General features: G+C 47.4%; 1 protein-coding gene across 3 annotated transcripts in view; it reads right to left on the bottom strand.

Moving 5' to 3' along the window:
* Positions 1 to 5,928: 5,928 nt before the first annotated feature.
* LOC135249276 (mitochondrial dicarboxylate carrier-like) overlaps positions 5,929 to 10,977 on the bottom strand; it is a 16,750-nt gene continuing 11,701 nt past the window's right edge. The window contains exons 9-12 of one of the 3 annotated variants that reach the window (XR_010328623.1): positions 9,701 to 9,778; positions 9,522 to 9,578; positions 7,564 to 8,774; positions 5,929 to 7,518 (exon numbers count right to left, since the gene is read on the bottom strand). Coding sequence is in view for 1 of the 3 variants with exons in the window: in XM_064324765.1 (XP_064180835.1) it covers positions 8,673 to 8,774; positions 9,522 to 9,578; positions 9,701 to 9,778 (237 nt within the window). In the remaining 2 variants the exon portion in view is untranslated. Of the gene's footprint in view, positions 8,775 to 9,521; positions 9,579 to 9,700; positions 9,779 to 10,977 lie in introns of all 3 variants that reach the window. The other 2 variants (XR_010328624.1, XM_064324765.1) reach the window with 2 other exon arrangements.

Raw genomic sequence — 10,977 nt, 5'->3', positions numbered from 1 at the left:
AGAGTTCAGACACGCATGTTTTTATTTTTTTATATAAAAGGGCTAATGGGCCTAAATATAGGAATACACGTGAGATACATATACAAAACAATTCATACAAAACATGAGAAGTGCCATATAAATGAACACTTTACTATAAAAGATAACCATGAATATAAAGGGCTGTATTGCGGAGATGCACTGACCTCATCGACAAAATGATGATGAGGTCAGTGCATCCCCTCACAATACAGCCCATTATACTTCATTTATGTGGCGCTTGCCATGTTTTGCAGGAATTGTTTTGTTTCATATTTATGCCAGGGTCTTTGCTTTGCGACTGAGCCCTTGCTTTACTGCCAGACACCAGAGTGTTTGCTTTACCGCCATACATTAGAGTCCTCACTTTTCTGCCATGAGCCAGAGTCCTCACTGTGCCTCTGTACGCCAGAGTCCTCACTGTGCCTCTGTACGCCAGAGTCCTCACTGTGCCTCTGTACGCCAGAGTCTTCACTGTGCCTCTGTACGCCAGAGTCCTCACTGTGCCTCTGTACGCCAGAGTCTTCACTGTGCCTCTGTACGCCAGGGTCTTCACTGTGCCTCTGTACACCAGAGTCTTCACTGTGCCTCTGTACGCCAGAGTCCTCACTGTGCCTCTGTACGCCAGAGTCTTCACTGTGCCTCTGTACGCCAGAGTCTTCACTGTGCCTCTGTACGCCAGAGTCCTCACTGTGCCTCTGTACGCCAGAGTCTTCACTGTGCCTCTGTACTCCAGAGTCCTCACTGTGCCTCTGTACACCAGAGTCCTCACTGTGCCTCTGTAGAGCAGAGTCTTCACTGTGCCTCTGTACGCCAGAGTCCTCACTGTGCCTCTGTACGCCAGAGTCCTCACTGTGCCTCTGTACGCCAGAGTCCTCACTGTGCCTCTGTACGCCAGAGTCCTCACTGTGCCTCTGTACGCCAGAGTCCTCACTGTGCCTCTGTACCCCAGAGTCTTCACTGTGCCTCTGTACGCCAGAGTCCTCACTGTGCCTCTGTACGCCAGAGTCCTCACTGTGCCTCTGTAGAGCAGAGTCCTCACTGTGCCTCTGTACACCAGAGTCCTCACTGTGCCTCTGTAGAGCAGAGTCTTCACTGTGCCTCTGTACGCCAGAGTCCTCACTGTGCCTCTGTACGCCAGAGTCCTCACTGTGCCTCTGTACGCCAGAGTCCTCACTGTGCCTCTGTACCCCAGAGTCCTCACTGTGCCTCTGTACGCCAGAGTCCTCACTGTGCCTCTGTACCCAGAGTCTTCACTGTGCCTCTGTACGCCAGAGTCCTCACTGTGCCTCTGTACGCCAGAGTCCTCACTGTGCCTCTGTACCCCAGAGTCCTCACTGTGCCTCTGTACGCCAGAGTCCTCACTGTGCCTCTGTACCCCAGAGTCTTCACTGTGCCTCTGTACGCCAGAGTCCTCACTGTGCCTCTGTACGCCAGAGTCCTCACTGTGCCTCTGTACGCCAGAGTCCTCACTGTGCCTCTGTACGCCAGAGTCCTCACTGTGCCTCTGTACGCCAGAGTCTTCACTGTGCCTCTGTACGCCAGAGTCCTCACTGTGCCTCTGTACCCCAGAGTCTTCACTGTGCCTCTGTACGCCAGAGTCTTCACTGTGCCTCTGTACGCCAGAGTCTTCACTGTGCCTCTGTACGCCAGAGTCCTCACTGTGCCTCTGTACGCCAGAGTCTTCACTGTGCCTCTGTACGCCAGAGTCCTCACTGTGCCTCTGTACGCCAGAGTCCTCACTGTGCCTCTGTACGCCAGAGTCCTCACTGTGCCTCTGTACGCCAGAGTCCTCACTGTCCCTCTGTACGCCAGAGTCCTCACTGTGCCTCTGTACGCCAGAGTCTTCACTGTGCCTCTGTACGCCAGAGTCCTCACTGTGCCTCTGTACGCCAGAGTCCTCACTGTGCCTCTGTACGCCAGAGTCCTCACTGTGCCTCTGTACACCAGAGTCCTCACTGTGCCTCTGTACACCAGAGTCCTCACTGTGCCTCTGTACGCCAGAGTCCTCACTGTGCCTCTGTACGCCAGAGTCCTCACTGTGCCTCTGTACGCCAGAGTCTTCACTGTGCCTCTGTACACCAGAGTCCTCACTGTGCCTCTGTACACCAGAGTCCTCACTGTGCCTCTGTACGCCAGAGTCCTCACTGTGCCTCTGTACGCCAGAGTCCTCACTGTCCCTCTGTACGTCAGAGTCCTCATTGTCCCTCTGTACGCCAGAGTCCACACTGTGCCTCTGTACGCCAGAGTCCTCACTGTGCCTCTGTACGCCAGAGTCTTCACTGTGCCTCTGTACGCCAGAGTCCTCACTGTCCCTCTGTACACCAGAGTCCTCACTGTGCCTCTGTACGCCAGAGTCCACACTGTGCCTCTGTACACGAGTCCACACTGTGCCTCTGTACGCCAGAGTCCTCACTGTGCCTCTGTACCCCAGAGTCCTCACTGTGCCTCTGTACGCCAGAGTCCTCACTGTGCCTCTGTACCCCAGAGTCCTCACTGTGCCTCTGTAGAGCAGAGTCCTCACTGTGCCTCTGTACACCAGAGTCCTCACTGTGCCTCTGTATGCCAGAGTCCTCACTGTGCCTCTGTACACCAGAGTCCTCACTGTGCCTCTGTACGCCAGAGTCTTCACTGTGCCTCTGTACGCCGGAGTCCTCACTGTGCCTCTGTACGCCAGAGTCTTCACTGTGCCTCTGTACGCCGGAGTCCTCACTGTGCCTCTGTACGCCAGAGTCCTCACTGTGCCATCGGTGCTTCCGTTTCTGCAGGGGGGACGTTGGGAGTTTGTGCGGGCCTGCTGAGGGTGCTTCTGCACTCTCTGAGATAACACTACACCCTGGACGCTTCCCGAATGACTTGGTTAACAGATTCAAAGACCAATTACTTTTACGGCGGATGGCATGAAATGCCCACCCACCCACGCGCAGAGTGAAAACAGAACACATGTCACTGCGAAGACATCACAGAGCAGTTATGAGGTTGTAATAAATTTATCTTTTTCCTTTTCATTTAAACAGCAGCAACTATCTCTGCATGCTTGAAACTAACAGGGAGCGGTGCTAGCATTAAATTCCCACCGCAGAATCGGCGATTGAATTTGGTTCTGGACGCTACGAAGCACAATTAACATGTGTAGCACGAAGGCAAGTAGAGAGAACACATTCGGCTGTGCCTGAAAGAGGCCCCTCCCACAGGCCAAGTGGCTGTTAATTCGCCACAAGATCCAAGGGAGGTGCCATTCGCCGGACATCAATCGTAGCTGTGAGAAAGGACAAGTGCACATGCGAGTGGTGATGTGCACTTTCCCTCTCATCTTCAGAATTGCTCGCAGTGACACAAACCAAAGGAAATGTGTACAAAGGATGGTCTTACATTCGCCATTAAAGATACATTAGAAATGACTGCATGTGTGTCTTCAGTGAACCGCTGGCTCTGCTGGTTTGCATTGTGTTTATCAGGCATGCAGTCGGCTACACAGGCGACTCACTAAATTATCAGCAGATTTTAATATGAAAATTTTAGAACAGTGGATGACCTTCAGGAGCAAAGTTAACCCTCCACCCCCCCAGCCCCCCAATCCAAAGTTGTTTGTTCACAAAAGAGCCCAGGGTATCTGACTCCACTGTAAATCCTTATCAGGGGGTGAGACAATCCCCCCCTGTGTGCCTGGTGCTTCAATTCCCAGTCTTTCTGTACTGTGAATCCATCTATAATCTGGTCCCCTCTCCACTTTTCCATTGTCCTGATAAAGTGAAAAAAAAAATACAAATGAAGGGCAGACTGCCTACTCCCATTTGTCCCTTCAGTAATAAATTTCCCCTTAGTTTCCATACCCAGACAACAAGCATACATCATGCCAGCGCTGGCTGGACTGCGACACTTCATTTGGCGCAGCGTTTGCACATGACATGCTGGCCAGTGGGCCTACCCTGGCTGGGAGGAAGTAAAACAGTCAAATTCGTCGGATCGATATTGGCGATATGAGAGCTTGCAGACTGATTTACGTTGGGGTAAGCGCGCTCGCCATCTCGTCGAAGCTGGCGTGACGTGTGTTTTCAGCCCCGCGTCCTCTGCTCCTGTGAAACGAGAGGAGAACACAACCCTCCTTTAGAGCCCCTCGGGACAGAAATCAAGCATCCCAACACATCGCCGTGTGCTATTCTCCAGCTCGGATCGGAAGACACGGCAGTGACAATGATTGCAGTGATGTAGCACGAACTTCGACACAAACTCCTGTGACTTGGACAGATGGACGTCTATGTTTTCAGAGTCACATTAGCTTAGCTTAGTTAGTGCTTAAATAAATAAAAGAAGAAAGCAGGCTTGTCGCAGTGTTCAATTCAACCAGTGTCATACGGTGCGTAAGCCAAGACAGGTGTAGTTATTTTCACACGGGCAAGATGCAAAACTGTGCATGATTTATCAACATTATGTAAAATAGTGGACACATGTACTCTTTGTTCTCTGCACTTATGTATTCACAACAAACATCACACACATATGCAGTTTACTCAGGTTGGATAGCTGTAATGGTTTCTGATCTAATAAAATGTTATGTCCAAACAAATGCATGCAGTTGCATTGTCCAATTACCTATATTTGTTTAAATCAACAAAGTTAGGACTAAATGTGACAAAAATAAATATGATTTGTCATTTTTGTCTCGAATAAAATGAATGGAGAAAACATGACTAAAATATGACAAACTGAAAGACATTTTAGTCAAAAGATCAAAACCATGACAAAATTGAAAACTGGTGGCTAAAACAACACTGGGACTGAAGTCAGTCACCTGGTTTAAATCCAATCAAACATGAATTTCACTTGCTGTGAAAAACAAAGATAAACTGAACACTGCTGCAGTGAAGGCCTGGGAAGACATTTCCAAAGAAGACACCAAACAATTGGTGACATCAAAGGGTTGTAGACATGCGGTTAGTGCATCCATTAACCCCGAAACACAGCTAAAAATGGGGGGACTCCACACAAAAACTGCAATTCCTGTAAAATGTTAAGACATATACACGCGTAAGAGCCATGGAATAAAAGCCGATTGTCTGTACTTTTGTCTCATACTGATCCTTTGACCTCATATCCGTAATGCCTCAAGTATATAGAAAAGAATTTTCACTCTACTGTTCCCATACTTTTTGAGGGTACTGTGTGTGCATGTAGTTTCTACATTTTTTGAATGTAATTTATATATAGTATTGATGGCTTGGGGAGAGAGAGGAGCAGTAGGCCGGTTGTTTTCTCCCTGACTGGCTGCTGGAATAATGAGGCAGCTGGGGGAGGCAGCGCTGGTCGGGAGGACAGGCCCCCAGTCACGCATTAATGTCACAGGATCGAATTTGCGAAGGCGGACATGCTGCTCCCTCCACACCGTCCGTTTAAAACAAACCTCCATCATCCCACCGACATGGCACGTCTGGCCAGGAGGGGGAGCCGGTGGGCTGCGGTCCCTCCGGAGAGAGCTGGATGACTCCAGGCTGCCTAATTCACAGGAGAGGAGAACGGTGGTCTCCAGTCAAGCAGTGAGGTAGGAACACAAGGTTGACGGCCTTAATGGCCTTCCAATTAATCATGCATTACTCTGCTTCCATTACAGCTCTACTGATGTGCACCAACACACACACACACAATCTCACTCACGCACACATGCACACGCATACACACCAACTCTCACTCACACACACAGACACCAAATTGCTCTTTCAAACACGCGCACACACACACCATATCGCTCTCTTGAACACACACCACACAGCTTTTCTCTCAGATACACATGGGCATACCATGTCTATCTATGCACACACTTCAGTATAATCACATCCTTTCCGTCCTCAAGGGACATAGCACATAAATACACCTTCAGCCTCTCAGCACAAACCACAAAGAGAAAGAGTTAAACAGTTTTTCATTAGTACTTTAATTGCATAATTTTTTTCTGCATTAATTATCTTCAGAGTTGAGATTTCTTCTTGATATTCAGCACACCATTTTTATGCATTGGTTGCACTCAAGTGTGGAGAACACTTTACTTGTAGTGGTGATCATGTGACCTACAGATTGGACCCTCCGTAGAGTCCTCATAAAGCATTCAGACCTGGTATATCCTGGTCTAGTCCCCATAAATCATTCAGACCTGGTATACCCTGGTCTAGTCCCCATAAATCATTCAGACCTGGTATACCCTGGTGGAGTCCCCATTAATCATTCAGATCTGCTATACCCTGGTGCAGCCGCCACAACACATTTAGACCCAACGGGAACTTGCAGGATGTAAGAGCAGCATAAGTGTGAAGACCAAGTCAGCACATACGTGCTCAAACACACACTTGTGCGCATGCATGCAACCGTGCACACACAGGTGCACTCATAAAGACATTTATCTGATTAAATTACATATTGATTTTCACTGGATTTCAAAGAATGTAGTACCTCAATATTGCATTGCTCTAATTTGGAAATGGTGTCACTTTTTTGGTCAAGAAGACTTTTTTTAAAACTTGCATAAAGTAGGAGATACTGAAAAACTGAACACTACTCCAAATGCCCATCTGTCACTATGCAGTGCACTTGAGTCTAGTCATAACAGCACCCTCTCACAAGACCTGGTGACAGAGCTTCAAATAACAATTTCACACGACAAAGCATTTCAAAATCGGTTAATATTGAACAAAAAAAATAATCATCTGTGCAACTAAACAGGAAATGACAAATAAATTTGTGTCGCCACTGGGACACAAGGCCTAGGTGTATGCTCTAAAAACTCCTGGAGAAAATCCACAGGAACTACAATCTAATAACAGCAGCTTTAAAATTAAGGACTGTCTGGTATCTACTCTGCTCTGGACTCCATAATTATATTAAGAAAAGTACCCCAATTTTCAAAGAACAAAAATTCTATATATTGTGAAAATATATCCAGTCATATACTGCGGACAATTGCTCCATTTCAAGTACTACACCCTGTTTGTAAAACTAAATTATATTACAGCTATTAGAGCAACTTCCTTAGTATGTCACATTATGATTTTTATGATGAAGGTTATTTAAAATAAAAATTTTTTTTAAATGAAAACCATTGCAGTTTCTTGCAAAATAAAACTTTGTGGAGTCTGTCTCTTCTGTAAGAATAACAAGTGGTCCATAAAAATAACAGCAAAAAACAGGCTTTAGTTAAGAGCATTGTGCCATTGTAGCATAAACACAAAATACAGTGTTTCCTCCTCTACTGAAATCTGCAGAAAATGCAAACTGCACATACACGCACACACGACTTGCAGTGTCATACTGCCCTCTACTGGCCAAAGTATAACAAGGGCATAGGAGAAAACTGAGGGACTGATGGAATTACTCTGGAATTATTAATTTTTTTGAAATCTTCATTTAGTGCAATAATTGTTTAAGATAGTTATCTTTGCTTCGGGTATAGGATGCACTGTGTTTGTGTGTGACCATTACAACACTGCTTCATTTCCAATCTCTCTCTCGTGTCTCACACACACACACACACACACACACACACACACACACACACACACACACACACACACACACACACACACACACACACACACACACAAACACACACACAAAATAAAGTGTTTCCTCGATTGAAATCAGCTTCTGCCTCTGCAGAAAATTCACATACACGGGCACACACACACACACCCACACACACACAGCACCCCTGGCTCTAGAAGGTTATAAGCTGTGCGTCCCTACTCTCCAGGTTAAATCTGGTCTCACAGTCACAACTTGGACCACATGTTCGCCATGATGCAACACACAATTTCGGAAGATCCTCTAAGAGCGCAAGAGGAAGCAGAAGGAATGTGTGTGTGGGGGGGGGGGGGGTAGGGGTGGGGGGTCGTGGTGTGGTCATCGGTGTTACACCATATTCCCTCTTCCTGCGTAGGGACCACGCGGCCAGGACAGCGCTTTTTAAAAAGCGGTCCGAGGCGGAGGCCTGGTCTCAGCGCTGCGTAACATGCCGTCAGTCCCACAGAAGCGACCGGACAGAAATAAGAGCTCTGCTGCCGCGGCGACGCCGGTGCTGAAGAGACACAAAATGGCAGCCGGTTCCATGTTGAGGCTCTTTTGGTCATCGTCGGACCGTAAGCTTCTGACCATTTCAGCGCAGTGCGCCTAGCATTGGCGGCCGTTTAATGGGGCAGACGTGCGAATCGGATAATGCACAAGCTCACACTCTAGCAGGATGAATGAACTCCTCTCTACCCGAGGGGGGGGGGGTTCACAGTACAGGATTACTGGAATGAGCAGGAGAGAGAGGGAGATCTCCCCCACACACCTCCACACCTCCACATGCAGGCAAAGAACCCAACGCTTTTTCCAGCTGACGAGTCTGGGAAACAGAGGGCTCATGGACTCGGTCTGTGGGAGGAGCCAGTGTGTGCGCGTGCGGGTGGGAGCGGAGTGTGTGCCTGCATGTGTGTTTTTTGGTGTGTGTGTGTGTGACTGTATTGGGCCTGAACGTATTTTTTGTATTCAGTCCAAATGTGGACATCCACTTTAGTGGGACATCCAGTGCAGGGAGGGGCAGGACAGGGGAAATTGGCGTGGTCACTGCTGTCCCAGACGCAACTTGAACAATCAGAGGGCAATGTTGGGCGGGGCACTGCTCGTGCTTAGGAGACGATGATGATGCCAAAGTTATTGCGCAGCTGTTCCAGGAAGATGAAGGTCAGCACCGTGTGAGGGATCAGTCGAATTCCAGCTGGAACAAGACCCTGCAACAGAATTGGACAGTCAGTTACTGTGGGAACAAGACCCTGCAACAGAATTGGACAGCCAGTTACTATGGTAACAAGACCCTGTAACAGAATTGGACAGTCAGTTACTGTGGGAACAAGACCCTGCAACAGAATTGGACAGTCAGTTACTGTGGTAACAAGACCCTGCAACAGAATTGGACAGTCAGTTACTAAGGTAACAAGACCCTGTACCAGGATTGGACAGTCAGTTACTGTGGGAACGATACCCTGCAACAGAATTGGACAGTCAGTTACTATGGTAACAAGACCTTGATACAGGATTGGACAGTCAGTTACCACAAGAACAAGACCCTGCAATGGGATTTGACAGTCAGTTACTGTGGGAACAAGACCCTATTAGGATGGTTAGGATGGGAACAATTTAATACAAGGACATTGGTCACTCAGTTATTGTGGGAATAATTACCTCTAAGGGGATTGAGCAGACTGTCACAAAAAGGTCTGAACAAGGAGTTTGGAGGGAGAATAACATTAATTAAATAATTTTAATTGCAATACAATTATAGTAGAACCTAATTATTTCCCTGTAAAAAGCTTGAAGCTGGGACCCTGGTTGCTCCTTCTACAGGAGCAACCAGGGTCAGGGTGGGAGCAAAATTTGGGTTGACTGGCTCGCCCATAGGCCCGGGCTGGGGGATGGTGATCGCGTATGGCTGTAACGGTAACAATACGGCCTCGGTGCTACAGTGTTACTACGGTTACCTTATAGAAGGCCAGGGGTCCCAGTTTTGCAGTCTCCTTCATGCAGTGTGCCACCCCCTGGAAAACAAATGGCACAATGACATCACTTCCTGTCACGTCTCTAAAGACAGGCAATACACATTATCTACCTACCCCCCCCCCCCTCCCCGCACCTCCACCCTCCACCCCAAGCCACTCACGCTGTATTCTCCTTTAGAGTTCATGAGCCTCGTCTTCAGCACGTCCAGAGGCTGACAGAGAACAGTGGCACAACCTCCCTTAGAGAGAGAGTGAGAGACAGAGAGAGAAAGACGGAGAGGGAGAGAGAGAAAGAGAGAGGGTGGGGGGGCAGAGAAAAAGATAGATTTAATTACTTCTATCCATAAACTCATTACATAATACTGCATTACATTTTTTACTTCTTGTTTAACATACAACATCCTCTGTTGCACTCACCCCAATATAAATTAATCTACAGGCTATACTGAGTTCTATCCTCCACGGTTCTACATGTATCCAATGTCTGCCTGCAACTGGGGCAGCATTACATGCATTTTTAATGATTCAATAAATTGGATTTATTCCAATATGATTCCCTGGAAAGAAAAAAACGTGCCTTCATCAAGTAGATAATGCTGAATCGGAAAATGTAATTTGAGAGACAGTTCCTGGCACCATTCTATGTGGTATCAGATGGGAGTAAAATTAACCCTCAGTGCAGATGACCTGGTTTCACATTTACCCCCTGGGTGTAACACACAGCAGAATCTGGTCCTGCTGGAGTAGTACTGTCAGACCTGGGCCTTCACAGTAATCTTAGATAAGATTATGAATAGATAAGTAAGGATATTACAGGCGATAAGTTACAAAACCATTTTATTTGGCACATTACCCTAGAGCCTCATAAAACCAGTTTTACAAGGAAGCAAGATTCTAAACTCCGCACGTAGACATTCACAGAAACATTCTCCAAGCGACAAGAGAATACACCAAACGATGAGTTCACAGCAGAATTAGGCTGAATCCAAAGATAAATATTCAAAAAACAACACTAGCTGGGAAATGAAATGAAGCAAATTATGGCAACGAAAGCCCAACAGGTCAGTCATGAGAATAGCCCTCTCCATTAGTGTGTGTGTGCGTGTGCAAGTGTGTGAGAGAACATGCGCGCACGTGTGTGTGTGCGTGCGTGCGTGCGTGCATGCACGTGTGTATGACAGTATGTGAGTGTGTGTGTGATTGTGAATGCATGTGCATGCATGTGTGTATGTTTGTGGGTGAGTGTGAATGTGTGTGTGTATGTGTGTGAATGCATGTGTCTGTGTGTGTGTGTGTGTGTGTGTGCGTGTGTGTGCATGTGCACACTATGCAACAGTTAGGGAGAGAAACTTCTAGGCTCTCCATCACTTGAGATCATCAATCTCACAGGCAACATTAGTAAAGTTAAAAACATCAGCCCAAGTGATAAAGCCAACCA

Source organism: Anguilla rostrata, chromosome 2 (genome assembly GCF_018555375.3).
Source record: "Anguilla rostrata isolate EN2019 chromosome 2, ASM1855537v3, whole genome shotgun sequence".
Classification (NCBI taxonomy): domain Eukaryota; kingdom Metazoa; phylum Chordata; class Actinopteri; order Anguilliformes; family Anguillidae; genus Anguilla; species Anguilla rostrata.
This window is presented reverse-complemented; position numbering and strand designations above follow the sequence as displayed.